At 45.5% G+C, this 25,583-nt stretch overlaps 2 protein-coding genes across 2 annotated transcripts in view; both read right to left on the bottom strand.

Annotated features, from left to right (window-relative positions):
* Positions 1-2,347: 2,347 nt before the first annotated feature.
* CACNG1 (calcium voltage-gated channel auxiliary subunit gamma 1) lies at positions 2,348-12,925 on the bottom strand. The gene is made up of 4 exons (XM_075111287.1): positions 12,438-12,925; positions 6,314-6,388; positions 4,098-4,235; positions 2,348-3,339 (listed from the first exon to the last, which is right to left on the bottom strand). The coding sequence occupies exons 1-4, from the start codon at positions 12,676-12,678 to the stop codon at positions 3,113-3,115; spliced, it is 681 nt and encodes a 226-aa protein (XP_074967388.1). The 5' UTR covers positions 12,679-12,925; the 3' UTR covers positions 2,348-3,112.
* A 7,610-nt stretch (positions 12,926-20,535) lies between these two features.
* The window catches only part of CACNG4 (calcium voltage-gated channel auxiliary subunit gamma 4), a 40,034-nt gene continuing 34,986 nt past the window's right edge, over positions 20,536-25,583 (bottom strand). The window contains exons 3-4 of the mRNA XM_075111250.1: positions 22,395-22,535; positions 20,536-21,565 (exon numbers count right to left, since the gene is read on the bottom strand). Of these exons, the coding sequence (XP_074967351.1) occupies positions 21,027-21,565; positions 22,395-22,535 (680 nt within the window). The 3' untranslated portion in view covers positions 20,536-21,026. The remainder of the gene's footprint in view (positions 21,566-22,394; positions 22,536-25,583) is intronic.

The raw sequence follows: 25,583 nt of genomic DNA, 5'->3' as shown, positions 1-25,583 counted from the left end.
AGTGGCAGGACCAAGGTTTGGGATTTCGTGGTGGCTGGTGGTAGTTAATTGTTCTGGGAAGTAATTTGCCTCTTCCTCCCCCTGGTGCATGTTTCTCACTCGGTTCTTAGCCCACCTCCCAAACCCGTGCGTGCTCCTTCCCTTGCGTAGCAGCCAGGTTCCCATCCCCGTTTTGCTCTGACGACTCAGCTGAGAGAATGAAAACTCAAACTGCTTACAGCTTCCTCCCCCCAGCATCATAGTCCTCTTTGTTCTTTATGAAGGCCAATTACTTTTATTAACTCTCTCAAAACACATTATTGGATCCCTGGCAGAGAGACTTGGATATGGCAGAACAAACCTGCTGTAAGAGCAGCACCTTTCCCACTGTGAATACCAATGACCAATTTAATGGACAGGTCCCTCATCAGCATTTCTTGATATCTGGAAAAAGAAAATGAAGTCATCCACATGCTTCTCAGTCTTGCAGGGACCGTACAAAGTAGCGAATGGTGGAAAAGCCTCAACTTACAGCAGACAGACAGTAAAGCTCAGCAAGTTTAAGAGCTTTAGGAAGCATCTAGCTCAGCTGTCTGAACTGCTGTCTGTGGGTGTAGGATCTCGCTGCCGTGAGCTGCGTGTTTTCTCTGCCCCATGAGTAAAGTGAGCAGAGAGAGGCTGTAAAACCTCTGGATCCAGGCCAAACCCCAGCACTCACTGGGAATCTTTCCGTTGCCCTCACTGGGGCTTGGATGAAGCGGTTCAGCCCTGATGCGAGCAGGAGCGTGCATGGGATGGGTGAGACCTTCCAGGCTCTGTTTTTCTGAAATATGTATGTTCCTGCTCACGAATGTCACAAAAGGGAGTAAGCAGCTCCTTGGCAGGGCAACAGGTTGGCACCTAAGGATAAGTCGTCACCTGGAAATTACTTTGTTCCAGAAGAAGCGTTGCAAGAGAGGGATGGTGCTTCAGAAAAGCTGTGGGCAAAGGGCTTCCCAGTGCCACAGGACGTGCCACTGATCCGCACAGGGTGTTGAACTTAGACCCACATCCCCAAACCTGGCTTGTCTTCAACCCATTGATTGTCCAAGGTGAGGTCATTTTGGTGGTGATGACTGGATTGGGAATGCCTTCGCTTAGGTCTGCGTTGTGTGCGTTTGGGTATCCCAACCTGGGGTCAGCCACCGCAGGGGTCACGCCAACTACTTTCTTTTCTGTTGTTGTCACATGTAAAGGATCTCCCTAGAAACTAGCCTCTGTTTCCCCGAACAATGAAAATGCAAATTAGGGATGTCAGCTCTGTACCCAAAAATAAGATTTCAAAACCATTTAGCATTTCACAGTGGTTCAGTGACAACTTGAAGACTTGCAGTTGTCTCTCATGATGAGAGACAGGCAGAGTTCCCAGCTCATGCTCAGATCTGAGCACCAATGAATGCTTTATCCCAGAACTTTATAAGATACATGTTATTTGTAGTGCTTTTCAACTTCAAAGAGCTTGAAAAATATTAATGCAACTTCACAAAAGGCTTCTGTTCTCACTGCCACTCTACCGATGGCAAAATGGAGACATGCTTGAGTCTGGCTGGGGGCTGCTGGGGCACGGCAGGGCCATGGTCAACCCCTCACACCAGCACAAAATTGCTGGGTAATTTCCTGAAATGTTTGAACATGTCATGATTTCTTCAAAATGATCACAAATCTTCTGTTCTGAATTCTGTCTGCTTTTCTTTAGAACTGTGGACAGGCAAGTGCAGAGGGAAGGATGCGTTGGTTTCGTTTTCTCCTGCTTTTTAAATTATCGGGGGAAAGAACTGCAATGTAAACCACATGCTTTTTCCTACTTGGAGGCAAAATGCTGAACAGATTCTGAAATTTGAACTGAAGCCTCTTGCTGCTGGGGGACCGTGATGCAAAGAGCTCAGCCGGAGGAGCTGGGTGAGCGTGTGGGGCTCGGGTATCCCCAGGCCCCCCAGTGCTGCAGGCGGCTGCGGCAGAGCAGTGCGGGGGCTCTGCAACGCGACCAGCCTCCGCCGCATCCCCCATCAGCAATGCCTCGGGCGTACATTTCTTCAAGCATGCATAAACAGCGATGCACTTTTGTAGTGTTTTTGGGGCTGACTCTCCTGGGTGTTTCAGTCTAAGTCCTTTCCTTCTTGGCAGCTACCTTGAAGGATGTTTCTGAAAATGTGGTTTTATATATGTATGCAGTGAGCAAAACACGTATTCTTAAAAAGCCCATTCATGAGGAACAAATGAGAGCTCTGTACAGTAAGTACCATCCAGAATTACACTGTCATTCCGGACCAGGCAGAATTTGATGGGCCAGATGATTAATCCGTCAAAAACATTTTCCAGAAAATCATGCTACTGGAAGATTATGCTTTTTATTAAAGGAAAACATCACTCTTAATGTTCAGTACTTCTGTGCTTTGCGATCGAAGTTTAAGCAGAACAAAACCTGTATCTTGTGGGTTTTTTGTACATAATTCCAAAGAATGGAACTGCAGGATGAAAATTTATAGGACAAATTTTTATCCCAATGCCAGGCAAAGGTGGAGGTTTTTAGTTTGAGGTTTTTCTTTTTTTTAGTTTTTTCAAATTTTAGCAATTTAACAGACTGGCATAAGGATATCCAACTTATTCCAGAGTGGTGAGCTCTTCTTAGGGAGGTAGAGGAGTATTGCATGAATGGGGAAGTGGATTCCCCACGGAGCTAGAATTTCTCGCCATCTCTCTCTGACCGAGTGAGATGTAAAAGCCCAATAACCCTCATGGATCTACACCCAACTACACTAAACACCTTCTCCCCAAGAAAGCTATCTTCTCTGTGACATGAGCTGCCTCACACAGATTTTCACCCAACTGCATCAGCACAGGGCATCCCCCAGTTGGCACAGAGCAGTGCCATTCACCCACAGCCCATGCTGGTGCTGAATGCTCTTTCTGCTTTCTTAAAAAAAAAGGAGGAAAAATAAAACAACAAACAAAGCAATAATTACAATTGAACATGCCTTGGTTCAGTAATGACTTAGTTAATGGAGTGCACATTGTACAGTGAGACCCAGACATTTTAAAAAATACAAATCTTTTCAGAACACTTTCTGTTTTTTTTTCAATGGTGCTGGGAACATCAGTGCTCCGGTTCTGCATCCATGCAGGTCTCCCAGGGGTTCTGGGGGAAGCGAGGCAATGCAATCAGGAGGAGGATGATGCCACAGATGAAGAGCAGGACGAAGGAGGTGCAGGCACAGGCAAAGGACCAGGAGTAACTGTATTCAATCCAGACTGTCTCCTTGCTGTCGATCATCCTCTTCACAGATTGTCTCATGACTTCAACAGAGATGATGATGCAGAGACCTGGAGGAAGATAGGAGCAGTGGGTTGAATAACCAGCTGTCAATTTTTCATTCTTAATTAACCACCTCATCTGTCTCTTTGCACACAGGAATTGCACCGAGATTCACAGGTGAGTCACTGACTGTTTGAAGGAATCAGCGCTCACAACTGCTTAGAGCCGTGCTATAACCCAGGCTGTCCAAGTCAGCTGGTGACTTGTTGAGTGTGATCTTTTAGGCAGGCTTGGATGAGAAACTCAAAGTGGTGGAGGAATAATTTCATTCCCTCGGGAGCTTTTCCAAAGGTTGAATAAGAGTTTTATTGAGGTGAAAATTTGCACCTCTGTCTTTCAGTCATTGTGGCATGTCAAGGTATTACTAGCTCATGTAAAAATACAGTCTTCGTGTTTCTGGGAGACAGCTGTGTATTTTGGGCTTAGATCGGCTGTTTCTTGGTTTGAGTCTTAAGAAATGTGATAGAATAATGTATAATCCTGGTTTAGACTGGGCCCAGAACTGAGTATGTTAGAAATGTCCCCTTTTTAAAGGTAGTTGGAGAAAATACAGACAAGCTGCTGGGGAATGCTTGCTGAGCAGGACATTTTCAGAGCTCTTCAGCTGGAGCACCACATAGGGACTTGTAGTCTCTTACTGCGGCTAGGAAGAAAATGCTGCTTTCAGGACATTTTTAGAAGTCTCTCCATCCTCCCAGAATCCATCTAAGTTTCTCTACCTTGTCCTATGAACTGAGTGCAAGTGTGTGAGCACAGAGCTTCCTACCTGCGAAGGTGTAGAACATGGATGCTGGCTTCAGCAGATAGTCCCTCTTCTTCCTGAAGGATAAGAGGACGCAGATTGTTCCGATGATTGCAAAGCCAACGCTGAAGATGGCAATGGCTGCAGCTGAAATGCTGTATTCTGCCAAAGCAAAACAAACACCATAAAATGCAAAGGTCTGCAGATTTTGAGCATCCTCCCATCAGCTGTTGTGACTTTGCAGTAGGTCACTCTGAGTGAATATTTTCCTCAAATAAAAGCAGGGGCAAGTATTGGCCATGTGTATTTTGAATGCAAAGGGTATAAAAACAGAGCAGGAAGGGGAAACACTTTCTGAACACTTACTTTAGCAAATGACACCTGTATTGGTCTGATGAACTTCTGGGCTGGCGTTGTTTTAGCTCTGCTGCATAGATGTTATTGTTGAAGCCTTACTGGGCTCCATGCTCTCATGTCTTCTATCGCTCCACACTCTGCTCTCCGAGTAAATAGGCAGCTCTATGCTATTTTTATTCCAGGTCTGTATTGCAGAGCCCCGACAAGGCCCCCGTGCATGGTGCCGATGTTGTGCCGATGCAGAAAGACAACTGTATGCTCCATAGGGCTCAAAATCCGAGCAGGCAAAGCAGGCAGGAGGCCAGAGGTGAAGCGTGTGTGTGCCATCCTTTTTTTCCTTTTTTCTTTTTTCTTTTTTTCCCCTTTAAGACAATGGTTTCCAGCTCTGTGAAAACCCAGCTTCTTCAGGGCATGTGATTAAATCCTCCTTAAAATGTCCTGGTTTTTGCTAAGCCAGCTAAGATGTGCACTGGACACTTCCCCCAGCCAAAGCACAGTTCAGTGCATGAATGGAGGGGAAGAACTGCTAATCCAGGCCTTCATTTGCATATCACATTCGTTTTCAGATTAGTTTAATATTTAACACATGTAGCCTTATGTGAACATCACAGTGCCTGATGATATTTGCCTTTCAAACCATTAAAAAAATATCTCCCAGGCAAAATCATGAAGAATTTTTTTGCCTGTTACTAATTAGCTCCCATCAAAATGTAGCTATTTCTGCAAAAGGGAACAGCAGATCGCTCTTTGTTCTCATTGCTTTTCATACCACTGTTTTATTATCGTTTCCTTAATGTTTCTCTTGCCTGTGTGCTAGAACTGCCTGAAAGAGTTAATTTAAATGTAAATTCTTTCGCTGCAGCTTAAGCTTTTTTGTTTACTTAAAAGTTCTTCCTTAATTTTTTCTGAAATGACTAAGAAGGCATTGGGTATGTTTTTAACATCAGATGACTGGAACTGAGAGTATATAAATGAGCAAAAGCAGGTAGCTCAGATACGTGCTCTTCTATGCACTTAAAACTCCCAGTCTTTCCTGTCTTAGGGAACTGCTTTTTTAGAAAACCCATATGCCGTTTTCCACCATTATAATTTCCACTGTAAGCAAAGCAGATTGTTTAATATGTGTAATGTAATCATCGGCTCATTTACTCCACAGCAAAATATGTCATGTGGCAAACTAGAAAGGAATTTGTCCCTAATGAGAGGGCGAGAAAGAGAGAGGAGCAGATTACACGAGTGCTAAAAATATTTGGCTTTATCAAGAACTTAGGAGAAATGTGAAATTTGTCTGTGAAAGACTGTTTTCAAAATCCATGCTATATAAACAGTGACTGTGCGTGTCTTTGTAGGATCTCTGTTCCTTCCTCCCATTGATAGCTCTGCTTTTCACATGACTTTCATATAAAATCAATATGAAGCATAAAATTCCTAATGGTCTGCATAGAGTCTCTGTACTTCTTTTCAGGGTCAAGACTCTGTTTGGGGTATGATTTATTCATTTGGATTTTATTAATGTCTTCTTCCCTCAATGGCAAAGGCTCAGAGTGTTGCGGATAGGGCCAATGTTGTAGTCATTTTTATGCTGAAAAGACTCTTTGCAGTTTTCATGTGCACTGACATTATTATATATTTGTGGAACAACTTCAAGTAAAATCACAGTTACGAGTGTGATCGCATATGAAGACTATTCTTCCCAGGAAGCTGGCATTTGACCTTGTTCAGAGCAATTTTTTTTTTTACGTTTTTCCCAGCTAGTGGTATCTGACAGAAATTCGTCTACTGCCTTCAGTGGAACCAGGATTGAACCCTCATTTTGGGGATCCCTTTACCTTAGATCTTGTGTGCACCTCGGTTAGGAAAATATTTTTCAGGATTGTTCTTACCTTTCTGGGTGGTTACTTCAAATATCTCCGAGCTCTGTCCTGGTGTGAAGTGCTTGAAGTAGGAGCAGTTGTGTTCTGAAAGAGAAAAGGAAATTTAGTGTCCTTGGAAATCTCTGATAAAATGTAGTAAAACTGAGTTTGATTTTATTGATGTATCAAAATTTGCATGCAATGTTTTTAAGGTTCCCTATCCTTGGTAGCACAGAGAAATTGGAGCTGGATCTTCTATTTGGGAGCAGATGAGTGGCACGCACGTGCCAGGCCACCAGCTCCAGCACGGACGAGGATGGAGCCCTCTCTGATACCTTTTGTGGGCTGCTGCCTCCGAAAGGTTTTCACACTGATTGCTCATCTATTTAAAACAATAATTACAGATAATTTTTCTCATTCTGTCTTTGGCCATCACACATTCCTGCCTCTCTGTATTTCCTGACGGTGAGACTGGCAGTGCCAGCAGCTGAGCTGGTCTCTCAGCTCGCCTCCCCTCACCACTGCCAGCCCACTCCATAATGGCATCGCCCTATCAGCCATAGGAGAGTCACAGCTTGGACTCCAAAAGAAGAGGATGGAGTGTCCTCATCCACCTTCTCCCTCCCAGCTCACCCCTCCTCCAGCTCACAGCCCCCCGCGTGGCAGCGGCCGGCAGGCAGGAGCAGCCCAGGGGAGTTTGCTGCATGGGGGGAGGCCACCATGCTGTGGGGGTCCCAGAGATGCGGCTGCTGCAGTGCAGCGAAGCACGTGGTCTTTTAATACAATAGGGACACCGAGGGCTTTTTTTTTTTTGGCTGTGAAACCAAAAAGACAAGAGCCATCTGAAGCCGCAGCTGTCCAGGGAAGGGAAGACTGATGAAAGCCGTATGAGTCAAGGACAAAGAGGTTCTCACTCAACCTGGCTTTACCAAAGTTCACTCCCATCAAAGCAGTTACTAAATTAATTTGATAAGACAGCAGAGTTAAATAGTGGGAACTCATGAAGTTCCTCTATCTGGACTTTATGCGAGCACTCTGCCACGTACATGGGATATTTATAGAGGGGTTATAAAGTGAAGAGGGATCAAGATTGTGGGGCGGGGGAATAGTGGGAGGAGGGAAGTTGGTAGCTGAGACTCTCAATGGCCATGATATTCTTTCATATTCAGCCTAGTGAGAGTCAGCCAGCGAAGAGATGTCATTGCTGCCAGTAGATACACGGGAGGCTTTCAGCCTCAGTGTCTCAGTGGGATGGGGAAGGGTCTGGTGAGGACCTGCTGACTTGAAGCTTTGGCAGCAGCAGGGTTAGAGTGGAGGGTGTTCTTGCTATTTATAACTGATTTAATTGAAGGTTTGAAGGGGCGCAGAGCTGGGAGAACAGTTGCTCGCCAGGAATTTAGCTGGAAGGGTGCAATTGCAGAGACACGTTGAGCAGCGCCAGCTCTGATTGCACTATTCTGCTGAGCCGGGCTGGAGAGGACATGCTCAGCGCCTGCCCCAGCACCCCTCCTGCCCCCCAGGTTGGACTCCCATCAGCCCAGGAACTCACGCCAAGATTGCATGAAATGCAGGCGCTGCCTGCGGCGAGGGGCCACTTAGTTAACACCAGGATCTCTTGTCCATTAAATAACGGAGTTAGCACCAATTTCCGGGAGGTGCTGGGAGAAAGTCTCGAGGATTTTATGGTCCTCTCCAGTGTCCGCCAGGACATGCTGTTACAGTGCAGGTCACCTGAGCCGGGTCCCGGGTGCAGGACTGCGCAGGGTTTCTGCCTGGGCACACATACTGCATTTCGGTGTTTATTTACAGCATTAATTTCGAGTAGCAAGAAGATACCAGAGTACTGTATGTTATAGTACAGAACCAACTGTACTGTTGGTTCTTGTCTTTTTTTTTTTTGTGTCATGTAAATGGCAGATGTTGGAGTTACTGATTCAAGGAGAATTTATTTTCTCTCTCCCACAAGATAGGCAATTGTAAAGTAGTGGTTTTGGTCCCATTAGAGGAAGATTCCTTTGAGATGCTGTTAGCTACTTAATCTTATAAGCTGACTTTCATTTCATCCGCAGCTTCTCCTTGCTGGAGGCTAGGTTAATGGTCAGCTCTGGCATCTCCTGACCTGTTCTTTATTATCCTTGCTAACGACTGGAACAAACACATTTGAACTCAGACCTCTGTGACTGAAATTGCAGATTTTGAGCCCCAGAGCAGAGGTTGCATGCCGCTGCCAGTGTCTGAGAGGTGGCTGAGGCTGAGCATTCAGTCTGGCGATCCCAGTTCGGGATTCCTTTGGCTTCTGTGGGAGCGGGGAGGGAGATGGGATGAAACTGGCGCACCTCATCTTGAATTGTTTGGTTTGCCTTTTAATTAATTCTCTGCAAACTGTGAACTTATAAAGGAGTCCTCAGGCGTGCTGGGTGTACAAAGCCTGAGGTGAAGCCATCCAGACATGGTGTGATGGGGGACACAGCACAGCTCCACGTCCATTGCAGGTGCCCAAACGTCCAGTCCGTGAAGGCTCAGCGGAGTGGGAGCACACAAAACCTTATTTTGTAGGAGGCCTTGTCTGCAGGAAAAGGAGATGCCTCTTTGTTTGTGGCTTATAGCAAAGCTCTGCCAATGTACAACAAATGGGGTTATCACAGAAGTCTTTTAGCTCCAGGGGAGGTGTTTCTGGAAAATGCATTTATTCTGGCAAAATATAACTAGATTGATTTTGGTAAAGTGATATATTGTTTTAAGTTTAAAGGTGCTTCGTTGCTCTGTTGAGCTGGGAATATCTGTTTCAATAAGGCTCCCTGTTATTTAAGAGAACTGAGGCACTTCAATGCCTCTGGTGCCATCACGAATAGGAGAAAAGCCCGTTTGTGTCACACCACATTTACATAATGGAGAGGATTTAAATTAGCTTTTACAATGGATGAAAGCCATGTGGCAATCTTTGTTTCTCTCCACCCATAATTGCATTCTCTCTGCCACGAGGTCACCTCGGTGTGCTGAGGGGAGCAGACCAGGGGCTCTGTAGTCATTAAGACTTGCATGAACTTCAGGGTTGTAACACGCGATTTACCACACAGTGTCATCCCCCTTCCAGGTCACCCACCCTTACAGCCCTCCTGGCCCCTTCCCTTCAGATCCACCGTTCCTGGATGACTGCTGTGTGGGGGCAAATCGGCCACTTCATCTTTCTTCTGCTGATGCAGAGCCAACCTCTCCTGCCGCTCACTGCCATGGGGCTGGACGGCAGCTACCGCAGCCATGGGACGTAGTCAACATGCAATCACATTGAGCTATGGTTGAAATGTGGGGATCTGCAATATAAAGATCTCATGGGGGAAGAAAGGGCAGAGAGGCCACAAGGAGTTTGGAGCATGCAGAGTTTCATGTGTCACCCGTGAGTGTTGGAGTGGGGAGCAGCTGGAGCCCACCTTGCTCTCGAACGTCAGATGAACACTAGCATGTGGGGTTTTGTGGTGAGCTGGATGGTTAGAAAAACCTGGATTTAAAGTGAGATTTCCGCTTGTGTTAAGTTTGGGAGACGGGACCTGCTGCTGTGATTAGAGGAGGTGTTAAGGTGAGGGCTGAGCAGTGGAGGGGGCCAGACCTTGGGGTCTGACCTGGCCAGGAAGCCAGGGAAGGCCTTTGACACACACTGAGTTTTGGAGATGGTAACTCCAAATGGTTTAATTTCATGCCAGTCTTGCAGAGTGAATCTCTTATACGGACATGGGGAACAAGACAGCCCTGCTGATAACCCATTTGCTCAAGCACTTTTTGTCTCCGTTTGCCTGAACTCAGGTTCCCTTATTTACAAAGACCTATTGAACGTGCTGGCGGCACACGCAGGCTGTAGAGCATCCCCACTGGTGCCCAGCGTGCAGGTGCACAAAGGCCCACTTTGTAGGACAACACCTGCACTGGAGTCGCTGGCTGTGAAGGCAAACTCAGTTTACAGCTGGTAGTAAACCGCCTCAGTGCCCACTGACCACAATTGAAAATGTCTCTGTATTAATCTGAGTTTGCCCAGTTTTAAGAGCCATCTCCCTGATCTTTTTATTTCTTACAGCAGGATGCTGAACCTTTTCCAATTTGTCAACATCCTTGGAAGTGCACTGTAAAATTTTAAAGCTCTGCCTAAATCACAGCCCTGCTTTGTGGACTGTGAGCCAAGACATTCTCCCCATTTTGCACTGTGCTGAGCTCAAAACCTAATAAATAATGTTAATCATGCCATCCATTTCCTCCTCAGGGAGTGACTGGTAAATGGTTATTAATGCAGTGATAAATTCTTATGTTTCTTTTCCAGTCCTGGCAGTAATGTCTGGTTATGTCTCATGATTTTCAGGAAAACCAGTGCCCACATCTGCTCTTTTACTGCACGTTTGTTCATTCACATTTTCCCAACTGCTGCAGGTTTCACAACCCTGGTGTTTCCCTGCCGACATCTCTTCCCAGAAGTGTGAAATCAATCTAATGTGAGCCATGTGGACGCAGCATCGTTTAGCAGCCCGAATCCATGGGGGCTCTGCTCTCCCCCTCCACCCCACGCCGTGTTCCAGGTGTGAGTAAAATGGGGATTAAAGTATTTATATTATAATTGAGGTGCAAATTTCACCCTTTGAAACTTGGATGCTGATTATGACACAGGATGTCATCCAAATTCCCAAATAGCTTTTAAAAATGGGAAAACCATGTCTGGGGTGGGGTTGGTGGCTCAGCCCCTCCGTCGTCACCCAGTTGTTCGCTGTGCTTGGCAGAACGGCAGCGCTGGGATGTGATTCAATGCCCGTGCAAGCACATGCTGATGTCTGTCAAAGATAGTAGCTGCTTTCGTGCTGCCCTGCCTGTGAGTCTGCTCTTTGCAGACAGCTGGATATTTATGAGTTTTATATTTACCCCGCAGCTGTGCAATTTTGGTGGTTATCCACCAATTTCTATTGTTTTTTTTCCTTCTGTGGGAGTTTTCCTCCATGCGCAGGGAAAGGTGTACAGTGAAGAATATGTTTCTAGGCACAAAAGTACCTCTGCGAGAGACATTAAACATATAGATGACACAATCCCAAATTTGGTTAGAGGCAGATCCGAATGCTGAGGCTGAGCCCCTCTCTTCAGAACATGTAATTTGGCCAAAGAGATCAAGAATCGCAGTAATACAGGGAATATACGCTAAGTCCAGGCAGTAAGATTTTTCACAGGAAGTTTTCAAATATGTGTTAACATATATATTTCATTTCAAGCAGCGAGTCTAACATGAAGGCAATCCTGTTATTTCTGTTCTGGAAAACATCCAGTACCCTATGAGCCTTCTAAAAAAGCAGTGTAGCTCGGTCACGGAGGGAGTGTATTAGTGCATGCGGCGTGAATGTTGCTGACTTTGTGATCAGCAAAAACATAATGAGCTCCTTCTACCATGGGAATGTAACTCTCTTCCCGGAACGCAGCCGTACCCGCTCCCTCACCGCCCTCTGTATCGATTGCATTGGAGGAACCCATGATGGAGCTGTGTGGGACCGGGCTGCCTCTGCCGAGACGTGAGGAGGCTCAGTAAGTCATTGAGAAATTGCTTCAAACGCAGTTTATGACTTTTTTTGGAAGTTGGCAAAACATTCTGCAGGTCCCTGTTCCTCCCTACCCTGAGGAACGGTTGTTATTGAAATAGCTTGGAGATAACCTAATGCCAGCCATAAACAGGCTGTTCCTTCGTAGCTGGATGGATCTGGAAATCCTAAAGATCCAGCTACGTATGGTGGACCTATAAATCCTCTTTCTTGGCTGCTGCCGTCAGCGTGCCTGGGTGCTGTGGGACCCGTGGCTGATGTCAGCAAAATTTCCTCTGTTCCAATTTCACTCTGTGATTTCCACCGCGTCCCATCCTCCTCCCTTCCTCCCTGCCTCTGTCGTTGTTGCACAGGAGACTCAAATATGGTCACAAATAGACGTGCAAGGCAACAGAGCGCACACTGACAGCCAGTGGGATGACAACGAGGTGTGTTTGCAGACCAAAATGAAAACAGCCCCAGGCAGCCCCATGCCAAATTAAGTGCCAAGGGAACACGGACCCTATTTTCCTTCTGCCATGTCCTGCAACCTCCTAAGCAAAGCCTGGCATGACCGCCTGGTGCTCTCTCCCATGCATTGGTGGGTGGTCACCTACCTCCTGGCAGGCTTATCGGCCCACAGCCCTTCTCTTTGGGACCTTGCTCCTGCATAAAAATCCGCTTTGTACAGAGTCGCCATAGCCCAAAATGAGCCTCTTCGCAGGTGCCGTTATATTCCTCCACTTTGGGGCTGAGCACGGCCCAGTGGTCAGTCACTACGGCTGCAAACAGGAGCGAGACACCGACCAGGATCACGGAGAACGTCAGCCGGACCTTCAGGGGTTTGCTCTCATCCATCCCGCTCCAGACCAGCGCTCCCGGCGGAGCGCGGCGGGTGATTCGTGAGGTCTCCCAAAATGCTGGCGCATCTGAGCGTTTGCAAATGCCAGCCCCGCGCTGCCCGGGGAGAGCGGGGCGGCTGCAGGCAGCTGCTGGCCTGTGTCAGCCGGCGCAGCAAGGAGGCTATTAATGCACATAACGAGAGGAGCGCCCGGCAGAGCTCAGCTTTCCGCCCCGACCCACTGGGTTTGTTTTGGATTCCCATGAGCCGACTGGGTGGGCGCTCGCTCAGAGTCAACGCAGCCGCCGTTCAAAGGCTGTAATCTCTTGACTTGCGGCATGCCCAGAAATAGGCATTAATAGGATGATTAACTTTTCAGCTAGCTTATAAAAACATCTCTGTTTATATTAGCGTTGGGCCTGAGTTCAGTTTCATCCTAAATAGTTTAATAGCCCTTGAGCCCACAAACTGCATGCCTGTGCCTTCAGCTCGTGGCAGCCTCTGCAAGGAGTTCAGAGCTGGATGTCCCTCCAGAGCCACGCACTGCAGCATAAAGAAAGTAGCAAAATAGACTGACTTACTTATTTTATTGTTTATTTTTATTATAGTTATTTTTAACCTGAAGTATTCTGAATAGTCCTTTTTTTTTTTTGCCTTTTGCCTATTTTTTTCTAACACAAAACTTCTCAAGTGCTTGCTTTCTTTCCCGCCATCCAGGTTTTCCTCAAAGCACAGAGTCCACATCCTTTCCCTCTTTTGGAAGTGACTCCTGAACCCAGATTGCCCAGGCTGGGGCCAACCTCTCTCCTTCCCTTTGATATTTCAGCTGACTGTAAAGGTAATTTGATGATAATGCCAATGGAGAGGCCACGGTGGAGATGATATTACAATTGCGATGTCAAACTGAGGAGGGTGACAGTACCTGAATGTCAAAACAATGGTTAAAAAAATGTCACTGGAAAGGTGCAAATGTTATGTTATCATGTCGAGATAATGTCAAAGCTACTCCAGCCCTGTTTTATGAACACCCCAGTTTGATGTCAAAATGAAGGTGCACAGGTGTCAGCTCAAATCAATGAGGACAACCTGAAGCAATGAGTTGACGTGAAAGGGGAATGTAAGAAAGGGAGAGAAAATAAAGAGTAAGACAAAAAATATTGATCCAAAATAACTGTAATTGAAATATGACTTAAAGGATTAACATTACTCTTCTTGACGTGTGACCGCGCTGGCTTAGGCACCCTTGGGGAGCAGGGTGATGTGCCTGAGCCTGGTACGGGCATCTGATGCCTTTGTCCTGCCGGGGAGGTGGGAGTTGTGGGAAGGAGTGAAGGTACGTGGTGTGAAATCAGAGGGGAAGGGGGCTGGGGAGGGTGCTGGGGACATGGGGCAAGGCAGTGACCAGACACCATGGGCACATCTGTAGAAAGATGTTCACAGCCCTGCGTAGGACTGTGATATGCTGGGCTGGGGCTGTGAGAAATATTAGAGGCTAACATTTAAACCAGAACCCAAAAGTTCACATGAAAGTGGAAAATCCTAATGGGAACAGACTTTAAACCAGAAAAGGAATGCATTAAAAATGTAATGTCTTTTCTTTTGAATTAATCGCTTGTTAAATTTCATGAGACATCAGTTGATCTTAGGAACCGCGTCCTGACTTTGCTTCCTTGATGCTACAAACTCCACAGGTCCTCTGCAAGTTGGGTGTAAGAAAGTGAATGTGTGTTTGCAAATGTGGGCACAAAGCAAGGTTCTGGTTGCTGAGGAAGCAAGTGCTAATGATCATGCTTTAGACTAATTACAACCTACGAGGTCTGCAGGGGTGGGAACTCATTAATTGTTTTTGTTGGTTTTGGTCTTTGTGTCTCTTCTAGTGTTGGCAAGAATCGGGCTTTTTATTCTCGTTTAGGTACTCCGATCTGGATGGGTTCCTTAGGGTTTGGTTTTGGTTTTAGTTTCCTAATAATATCCAGGAAACAAGTGAAATCAGAAGGGAAAAATTCATCCTTCCCTCCCCTCCCCTGCAGAGCGGAGCTGGGTGTGTGAACAAGACATGAGCTTCAACATGAGCAGCAGCAGCTTTCCTGGAGACCAGAAACCCTCGTTAAATGCAGCTGAGGCAAAACATTGTCCCCAGCCCCCAAAAAGTGACCTAGAACCACCAGTCCCTGAGAAAGAAACAATTTTGTGGGATATTTGCTCCCCATGGGCACTGCTGCCTGCTCCTCCTGGCATAGGCTTGGTGTGGTTTTGGGGACCTCTGGCAGATATGCAATTATCAAGGCTTGTGGCCTCTGCAGCCACCGTGGCGAGAGCCAAAAAGCTCCTCTGCCCATGGGCTGAGCCTCTGTCCCCAACCTGGGAACTTCTGTCTCACTGTGGAGGCAAGTTGCCCTCCTTGGGGGGGCTGGTGGGCTGGGTGGGCATCTGACAAATGCAGAAGCAACACTGATTTCTGGAGGAGCAAAGGACTAAAGGAAACCCTAAAGGTTGCCTGCGCATCCAGAAGACCGTGGCACATGATCCTCTAGGGATGGTTCCTGCTGCCTTCCTGCATCAGCTGGCAAGTATTGACATTTAAAAATCAATATCACATGAAATATAGACAGGCTATTAATGAGGACCTGTTGGGAAGCAGGGAGGGTTGTAATTAGTTGCACTTTAGCAGCACTGAGTAAAAGAGAAACAGATGTGTTTCTCTACTGGACAAAATGCTAAAGGAGGTGTCTCAAGGCCAGCTATTGCATTAGTTTGTCCCTAGCAGAGGCGTTGGCTTGGCTCTGCTCCCCAGCATTTGCACTTTTCTATATTTCTTCCAGACCAGCCTCCATATTTACCACTGTCAGTTTAACCAAATTCTGTGGTTCCCTTCTTGCAAAATGACGTTCTGCAGAAGACCTTTCCCAGGTGAGAATAACCCAGAGTGGAGGAGATTGTGCCTGGTCTGCTCTCAGCTCAACCACATTTTCAGCGAACGGCTTTGTTCAAATGGGGGCTCCTCAGCAGTATTTGAGCTCCTGAGCCTGCGTTACCCCGGCGCCGTGAGACCACCCTGATCGTGGTTGGCTCTGCATAGCTGATACCCAGGAGTACTGCCAGTGGCACCCTCCAAAAGCTCCCTAATTCTGGGGCTGAAATCCTGCCATCACTGAAGGCAAGAGCAAAAAATGCAGGTATGTGTTTTGGTTGTTGGTGGGGTTTTTTTGTTTTGGTTTGGGTTTGGAGGTTTGGTTTTGTTGTTTTTTTTTTTTTTCCCAATAGACTCCCATTGGTATGAAGAAGGAGATACGATCCTGCACCGCCGGACACGGCCCAGCCGTGTTGTGGCACCAGCCCCACAGGGCTGACCATCCCTGCCGCTGCCCGCACGTCTGACCCGCAGCTTCGTTCTCTTGAAATACCGCCCGCCGTGCCGGGTGTGCTGTTTCGGTAAGCGATCCCTGTAGCTCTGGTGGAGCGAGGTGGCGGTGGCTGTAAGATGAGCCGCTTTGCAGACAGGTGCAGAGCACTCCTCATTCCCTTTTATTTTCGGCACCTCCCATGTTTGTTAGTTTTCTCATTCCAAGGAAATGCCACATTCTCCTCACTGGACTCTTTTTCCACTTTCTGAAGCCTTAAGGACTGTCTTTTCTTCCCTCTCAAACGTCACTTTTTGATACATCCCTGTTCACAGCAGGGCAGCCGCAGATCTTGGGCTCACTATTTACCCACAGACTTGCTCAGCAATGTGGGAAGAGCGTCTATTTATTTTAGTTCAAGGGAACCAGCTTTGGGCTCGAGCTTTAAATGGCTTCACTACCGGGCATCAGAGGCATTTGAAAAAATGAATCCCCTGCCTCCCTCCAGACGTGCCAATTCATCATATGGGGAGAGGCAGGCAGATAGAGATACGCAGGCAGTCTTCATCTTTAAAGACAATCTGGAGGCTTAAGAACTGGGAAGGTAAAGTTAAAAGAGGTATTTGAAGAAGAAATATTGTCTCTGATACAGGGATGGTTCAGGATGTCTGGGAGCAGCGAGAGGCTGCTGAACTGCCGACCCGTGGTTGGCGCGCTTGCACTGCTGAGATTTTATGGTGGTGATCAGAGCAAGGCTTTTGTGGAGCTTCAGCACACAAGGTCAAGCTTTCTTGAGGCAAAATGGACAAGAGCTGGGAGAGGAGAATGCTCGGAAGCGAATTCACATGAAACCTCAAAAGGTGGAGGCAAAGCACAGGCTTGGGGCTAGGACTTCAGAAGACACTGGCTTATTTTTCTTGATGGTGATTGCAGTGCCCCGGTCTCAACCCGGGCACCCAAACCAGAGTGTCTCTCATATGGGCCAAGATTAAGCTGGAAACTAGAAGGCTTTTCTTAGTCTCCTACCCAAGTTCCTGGAAATGTAGTGAAGACAGCTTATGTTGGAGAATTCTTGGTCTGTGAGACCACAAGGATATTTTTTACTCTGATCCAGTAACATCCCCAGCTGCAATCAAAATAGGTAGAAATATGAAAAAATAAACACAGAAATCTCAGGTCAGACTCTGGAAGTTAAAAACCTACATACCTTTCTCCACACAGGAATGAATACATTTAAAATGGTTTATTTAAAAAGTAAGGATTAAGTACATTATACATGGTTGTGATTATACCAGTAGAACTGAAGCACAGTGGAAATAACACTTTAGAACTGCGGACAGAACTGCAACCTCAAGGGACATGATATATTAGCCCTTGTGGATATGTGATCCGTACAGAAAGAAAAGGAAATATAAAAATAGTTTATTGTTAGATGTATGGGCATATGAAATGATTTCTCCTTTTATCCCTATTGTGTATGAGAAACTAGGAAGAGAGAGCTGACAATATACCTGAAACTTTGTTTCTCGGAAAATTGAATCTGATCCAATAGCATTTTTTTTTTAGGTCTGCTGTTACAGTATGTTATAGGATAACACCAAAAGAGCGATTATGTTAATTATATGATGATGATATCTGCAGGCCTTGTTGAGAAATGGGGGCTAACTTGTGTTCGATGCTGTGCAGGGAAACCAGAGAGATGTGGAAGAACAGATGATTTTTGTTTGTTTTAACTGTCACTGAGTAGTTTCAAAGTCCAAGCACAATCTGATTCTGTTCAGTTAGATCAGCCGTGGAAAAAAAAAAAACAGTGGTCATGGGCAGGAATGCTGCAGATTTTTCAGTTTTGTCAGAATCAAAGTTTTCCACAGGAAAAGACTCACTTTTGGAGGATTTTTTTTTTACTCGAATTATAACATGAAAACTTTTTTTTTTTTTGCTTTGGTTGGACAAATTACTGCGCTGCAATTTGACACAGACCATGAGTTTTAAATTGCAGCCCCATTCTCCCACAGGTTGAAAGCCCTGGTCCCTGTTATCTCCCTCTGCCTTTGTTCTGTCCCAGACCCCGTTTCCCATGAGCATCCCGTGAATACTTCCCCACTCCAGCTCCATTTCCCAAAGGTGCCCGCTGGAGAAGGAGCGGATGCTCTGGCTCAGGGCAAAGCAGGGCATCGCTCGGAGAGCTGCTGAACCCAGCCCTGCTCTGGGGGAGGAGGCTCTGGCAAAGAGGGACAACCTGAAAGACTCAGCAAGACTTTTTTTGCCAATGTGGTGTAAAAATACTGCACGTGCCTCTGCAGGTGTGACCTGGGCTCTAGAAAAGCCTTAGACTTTGGCTGGAATCAGATGGTTGGTTTTAAACACATTCACTGGAGAATGACAATTAAAAGAACAAAACCAACGCGCAAAGCAAATCTCACACTGTCAAATTCCAGTTCAATGTACATGAGTTTAGAAAAACAGCCTATATCTAACTCCTGGTTTTAAAGGGAATGGTTTTATTCTTAATTACAGTAAACACGGATGAGGACTTATTTCTAACTATTAGTTTATTAACACAGTGGGAAACAAATAGTTCTGGGAAATTGCACTTGAAAAATACATCAACTATAATTAGATGTAAATTAATTAGCACTTAGTATGACACACTAATGAGACAGAAGGTTTTTTTTCATTGCAAACTTCTACTTCTATCATAGCTAATCAAAGTATTTTAATATTACGAAGTCTCAAAAAGTAGGAAATAATTTATTGTTTGAAAGCATAAAGATTCTTGTAAAAAAAACCTTTCATCAAGAACTTTAATAATTTTAGAACTCTTCTATGTTGTCCTAGCCGAAAAGTAGGTAAAAAAGTTTTCTTGTCTGCCTCTGAATTTTTTTAAAAAGCTTGTGTAACATCTTTCTCCATAGCGTGTTGATACAGAAAGTAGCACAACATTTTCTACTTTTAAATCATTCCCATCGCTCCATTCTCTTTAGCTCTCAGTTCAGAGGTTTGAAAAAGGATCCCAGCAGAGTTTTAACCTGAATGGAAATCTTAATAAGCAGGGATGAAGGCTCCAACCCACCTCCGCCAAAATAACAATGTTGCTCTGCCAGGCTGAGGGCTAGGCAGAGCTTAACAGCGACTAGGGGAAGACTGTTGCTTAAAATTGAGAATTGTGTCTTGGTACTTCAAGGAGAGAGGCTCAAGCAGGGTTTACTGGTGGGGAGAGGGGGTTCAACTTGGTTTTTGGGATGTTAAGGCAGCTCCTCCGGGATCTCCCTGGAGGACTTGGTTCAACTAGCTGAAAGCCTCGTATCCAAAACACCACCGAGTCACTGACGCTGCGGCCACTGCAGGATAAATTAAGACTAAAGAGGTTTTAACGGTTTGGCTGAGATCTCCCACCATCAGTGAGCCAAGCAAATCATGACTTCTTCTTGTCACCACCTCTCTAGTCTTCTGGTAGCAAAGATTTTCTGGGCAAAGATGACGGCTATATTAAAAGGAACCTACAGGAATTAGATGCTCCTCTCTCACTGCACCTAATTTGTCCAAGGGGACTTGGGCACCTCATTCTCATATGGCTTGGTCGAGTGGTCACTAAAATCAACATGAGTACTATAAAATTAAATTACTTTTGAGTCAGGCCCTCGAGCTTTGAGATTCCAAGCCTAAGTGTAAAAAAATGAAAGCAAAGATTTAAAAGAAAAAAAAAATTTCAGACTTTTTTTAGAAACATACAGAAGCAAAGGGTATAAATTAGTTCCCCTCTTAGGCGATGCATAGAGTTTTCTGTGGGCTCTCTGCACGTAAGTAGATTCATCATTACAAAATAAATTAAATTAGGTTGAACCATCATTTCCATCTAAAAGCAACTATACCTTGCACCATGCGGCACTTATTCATAATAAAAAGAGTTTAATAAATATCTCATAAACGGTGATTATTTTTGTTCTATTTTAAAAAATACAAAGTTGTCATCCATTCTGCTAACACTCAGTTCCGTTGCTGCAGGAAGTTTTGCTAGTCCGAACGTATTAGCTTTTCATTTTCTTGCGCACATTGCTTAGATATCTTAGTTTCCAGTAGCGTTAGTGTTGCACTTGTGAAGCAGTAAGGAAAACAGGAACGCAGTCGCAGGGAACCGGCGGCGTCGCCTGCGCGGGCCACCCTGGCTCAGCTCTGCTTCTTGCTCTTGCTATAAGTAGTCTATAGGGGCTCCTGACAGACAGCACTCAGCACCTTGCCGGATCAGGCACTAGGGCTAGTCGAAATAAGAATTCAAGTTTTCTAAATGTTAGGCAAGAAATTATATTTGCAAATATGCTCAGGTCCCACCTACTTTAATCCTTCCTTTTCTAGGTGTTTCAAGGTGCGCCCACCCTCTTCTCCCCTTACCTGCATTGCGCCGAGGGACACCTGACACCCAGAAATGGGAGACCCCCTTACCACCCCATCGGGGAGTCTGTAGTGCTCAGTTCGTGGGTGCTCTACGGTTTCAGTAGCACAGGTCAGTTTTAGAAAGTGTTGCCTTCAAAAATATTTTTCTTTTTTTTTTTCTTTCCTTTTTTTTTTTTTTTTTGAAAGAGGCAAAGCTTATGCTGTGTCAAAGGAAAGCAGCTCACTTGATGAGTAGTTCGTATTCATCCTTGGGCTTGGTTATAAATCACATTTGCAAGTTTGTAGTAAGGGATCTCAATATTAGGAAAAAAAAAAGTCGTAATCCTTTAAAACACACTGGTGACAAGTCCTTTGCAGTTTCTCCACAGCTTTGTATACGCTACAAAAGTGCAGGAACTTGAAATGCCTTCATCTCGTGACACCAAGAACTGAAAGAAACAAACTCCAAATAGCTTCAAAAAAAGCTACGAGCGTGTAATATCTTTATGTTTGTCCAGAGGATCTCCACTTGCTACCTCAACACATGCCACAGTTAGAGGGGTGAGAGGGTATTTTAACATCGCTCCTTCTCTTTCATCACAGATCCATTCTGTTTCAATATTTCTTCAAAAAGCAGGAGGAAGGAAGGTACTTCAAACAGGTGTCGTTCTCCTGTTGACCATGTTGACATGGAGTCCTTCCTTAAATTCCTTCTGAAGGAAGTTGTGAACCTGGAGAAAACTGGCTTCTTGGTCTGCGTTGTAGCTGGCAGCCGTTGTAACCTTCAAAGGCTCTCTGGAAAGAGTGTACATGGAAATTTCATTCATGGGAATGGTGCTTGCTATCTTCATGCCAACCGGAGAAATGTCTCTAGATGGAGAAGGCTCTGTAGATCGAGAACTGGATCTGGACCTCCGCCTCCTGTACCTATAACTTGGCATCCTGGCATAAGGAGAACTGGAAGAAGTCTTAAGGAATTCCCTCTTGGTCTTAAACCTCAGCTCTTTGTTCTTCTCAATATAAATGTTCACAGCCAGAACACCTATGGTTTCAGCCACAATAAAAGACAAGGCTCCAAAATAAAAAGACCAACCATAGTTGTAATGGTTCTTTTTGTCCTCATCTCGCTTGTCACTTGGGTCACCTGCATTGCTTGATATGTAGACAATGATCCCTATGATATTACTTAGTCCTAGAGAGAGAAAAACATAAATCAGTGGTTATGTGGCTGGGAAGATAAAATTCAAGCCATGATACTTTCTGGACCTGAATGGTCCTGAATGAAGGAAATTTTATTACATTTATTTATTATTTCATTCATCTCAAGATTTCATTTATTCTTGAAAAACAAAGAATAGATCCACATCTGGGTCACATATGCTTGCATGGATCCCAAAATATTGAGCAGGATTTGTTCCCACCTTGTCATTGCCATGGTGAGAAAGAAGTGACATATGGGGGCTCACTAATGTTGTTAGTGGAATTCTAACATTCAGAATAATAACAAAAAAATACCATTTGAGCTGAGGGCTATGGCTGTTGACCTTGATCAAGATAAGTTCTCTTCCACCTTGCTGAATGTTCATCTAAATGCAGCCTGCTTAATCTGAGCTTTAGAGAAAGCTATTAACAATGTGGCTGGCTCTCTCAGTTGTTTCTAGTGTGAAATACAGGCTCACCTATCGTAGGTGAATTTTTTTCTGACATCATATAAAAGAAAAGACCCTGGATGTAAGAGATGCCAGATTCACTAATGTTTAATACATTTTAAATAGTGTAAAACTCACTTCTTACTGACCTTAGCTTCCTTTTTCATGAAAACTAGAAGCTTTTTTAGAATATGTTTCTTATAGAGCTTCAGAAATTTATTTTTGTCTTAAGAAATTTGACCAGTGTGATGTTTTTAGTGTCCTCGATCCAAGGAAGGGATAGAGGGAGAGAACTTCGAACCACCTTTTCTACATCTATTTTCACTTTAAAAAGACAGCACATCTTAAGGACTCAATTTAAAGATAACATACCTGCTGCAACAAAGAGAATCCCAGCACTAAGAATAATGTTGTTTTTGCTGTTGTAAATCCTTCCTGCTCCGACACAGAGTCCTCCCAGCAACAGCAATATTGTGCTTAGGATGGGGAACACGCTGGAGGCACGGACAATGCCTGGAGAGGGGATAGGTAGAAAACCAAGACAGACAGTAATAATTTCAGATGCCTCCTCGGATGCAAGTGTGGAGATTACAGTGTCTCAACCCCCATGGCTTTTGCTGGAATTATCACTGGTTCTGCATTTCTGGGCGCGTTTTTGGGAGGCAAGGCCGTGGGTAGGTGGCCAGTGTGGCACAGACACTCTCAGCCGAGTAGCTTAAATCTTTTAAGCTTTCTCCTAGAAAGGCCAGCGCTACTGCTATTACCTGATGACACCATGTACAGAATGTTTCTGTCAAAGCATGAGGTAAGTGACAGTACGACCTGACATCACGCAGGGAGTGGCAGTGAAAAATTCATGAGCTGTCTATGAACCCTACGTTTGGGGATGGCTTGGGCAGCAGATCGGTTCCTTGGTACATGTGCAAGGTGAGGAAATTACAGCTCTTGAAGTCTGCAGCATACGTGTTGCCAATGAGCACAGCTAATAACACATTTTTTTTGTTGAATATTAAGGACAGTGAAACTTTTCAGATTTCTAAGTAAGAAATTTTAACAAGTGTGTCTCAGATGTTTGTGTTTAGTTTCCTGACAGCTGAGTAGAGTAATTTAAAATTCTGTACGCGTCAATCCATTCACCAGCATGGGCTATAAAATCCCTGAAAAAAAAAAATTAAACCACCACTTTAAGCCAGCTTTCAAAGTCTGTTCACTACAAGACTAAGCAGCAATCGAAAGGAAAGCAGCAGGGAGGGAACAAGAAGGCTGAGAACAAATAAAGAGGCACAAGAAGAGGAAGTCTGTATTGTAAAAACCAACGGGGTAAAGTCTGGTGTTGCTGAAAGGCAGAGAGAGGAGACAAGATGTGCTGTTATACAGAGAGGATTTTTTTGAGGAAGGAGAGATAAGGAGCTGAATAAAGCTGGGGGCCATGGAAAGGCAAAGGTGCAGAGGGGAGTCCCGGCACAGTGGGTGGGTGCCGGGGTGCGGGGATGCCCAGGGAGGGTGGGGGTCAGAGGCTGCTGTCACGGAGGGGTGGAAACCCCACAGCACACCAGGAGGACATGGGGACCCCCAGGGCTGAGAGCATGGGGAGGAGGAAACCGCCTTGGAGAAAATTGACTTGGACCAATCTGCTGATGCAGTGCCATTAGCGATGCGGTCTCTCCTGGGTGCCATCTTCCTGGCTGACACGCACAGCGAGCGGCGCCCGTCTCCCAAACAGAAACGGCCAGATGTTACCGCTGATGCTTTCTCATTTCACTTTTGATGGCTGTGGCGTTCCCAATTTTGTGAATTGCTTCCTAATGATTCCCCTGGTAACTGGTGGCAAAATTCCCACTGACTGCAAGAGGGACAGGGCTGGGCATTTAATAACAGTATTGCTTTTGTGTGCGCTGCAAAGCGCCCAGGGGTCCCACTGAGGGGCCCAGCCCTCATTAGGATGGTGCAAACATAAGACAAAAAAAGACAGTCCCTGCCTGGGAAGCTTATGCCTATATCGATCTGCAACAGCGAGAAAAGTTCGTCTCCTACCAAAACTGGCAGCATCACTGCACGTGTCCTTTACAGACAGGGCATTTTCTAACCAGATCTAAACCCAATTCAGTTGGATGCATTACTATTCTAAGAGCGTCTTGCAATAATTGGCAAATCCAAGTAATGAGGGTGTAAGGTCTCTAATCGAAGCCTGTTGAGTGCTAAGAGCCTGTTCTGTTGTCTTGGGTGTATCCCCATGTGTCTGGTATGAGGTAACAGGGTTTTGACTTTTGGGTCAGTTTTTAGACTCAATTATTAGAAAAATATTCAATGTCAGGCTCTGCGCTGCTGGACAGGAAGGCACCCCAAATCACTGTCTATCTGTCACTGTCCTGACAAAAGGCAGCCTAGGCTTAAAAGCTACTGTGGTCCATCCTTTATGGTTGTTGTTTTCTATATTTTGTGTTCATGTTTATCATGATTTAAATTAAATCAAAGAGCTTTCTTAAAATGCTTTGGTGATATCATCAGAAGGCACTTGCCAGACATGCCAAATATAGGGGGTGGGTTGTTCTACCTGTAGCAATAGCCTCCAGAGATAATTTTTCTGTAGTAGGTAACTAATGTGAAGAGAAGAAAAACACACTGTTCTCTTCCTGTAAAACTCCACGGTATATTTTTTCCTGCAATGTGTACTTTTAGCTCTGCAATTTAAAAGGAAGCTCATAGGTACCATGTAGAATTTACATATGTCTCCTGATACTGGTAATAAAATGACAGCACATCAAAAAACATTAAGGCAATCTGGTTTTTGCTTTCTCCCCTGCTTTTTTTTTCTTGTTTACCATCCTGTCTGTTTGCATCGGCGGTTCTGCACCACTATGCGTTGTGACACCTCCTTCGGTGAAGCGCCGCAGCATGCCGTGCTGCTCCTCCCCACGGGGCTGCGAGCCCCGGCGCTCTGCTCGTGCTTTTATTCTCCTCCAAAAGGCAGGAGCCAAGCAAACGGCTTTAATAAGGAGATGCTATAGCATGCGGGGAAGAAGCATGTGAAAGTGTAGACAGGTCCCTGAAACGGGGTCCCCGGTCCTGCTCCTCAAGGCTGAACTTTTGCACTGCAGCAGATCCCTGACATCCTCACACGTGCAGCGAGGCCGAGTACGGCTGAAATCCCCTCTTCTGCAAAGGGAGAGGCGCATGTGCTTTGTGCAACGCCGGATCGGAGCAGCTTGGTTTCGGTGTGCCTGCAGAAATGCAGGAGAGGAGGGAAGCCAAGCCGGAGCACACGTGTGCGGTTGGGCAGTGGTGGCGGCAGCCCTGGGGACCGCACGGGCTTTCTGTGCGCGGCAGCGGTACCTCTGGCACTTGCTGGGGCTCTGCACAGACATGGGAAGGGGAATTTTTTAGATACACCAATTGATGTGTGCTGTCACAGGGAAGGTTCAATAGGAGAGGCCTTGTTTGGGATCCTTTGCTTGTGTTAGTTGTCACTGTGGCTGTCATTTGCTTGGATTTGCAGGGAGCAGCCCAAATGCCGAAGGGCAAAATCCAAACTTCTGCTCCTGCCCACACCCTGGACCAGAA

Source organism: Phalacrocorax aristotelis, chromosome 16 (assembly GCF_949628215.1).
Source record: "Phalacrocorax aristotelis chromosome 16, bGulAri2.1, whole genome shotgun sequence".
In the NCBI taxonomy this organism is placed as follows: domain Eukaryota; kingdom Metazoa; phylum Chordata; class Aves; order Suliformes; family Phalacrocoracidae; genus Phalacrocorax; species Phalacrocorax aristotelis.
The sequence above is the reverse complement of the archived record's forward strand: the minus strand, read 5'-3'. Positions and strand labels throughout refer to the sequence as shown.

Excerpts from the sequence above, each read along its gene's own strand:
- CACNG1 (XM_075111287.1), bottom strand. The coding sequence starts at position 12,678 with ATGGATGAGAGCAAACCCCTGAAGGTCCGGCTGACGTTCTCCGTGATC. Across the intron at positions 6,389-12,437 it reads GCCGATAAGCCTGCCAGGAG|AACACAACTGCTCCTACTTC; the intron begins GTAGGTGACCAC and ends TTTCTCTTTCAG. Across the intron at positions 3,340-4,097 it reads CATGTTCTACACCTTCGCAG|GTCTCTGCATCATCATCTCT; the intron begins GTAGGAAGCTCT and ends ATCTTCCTCCAG.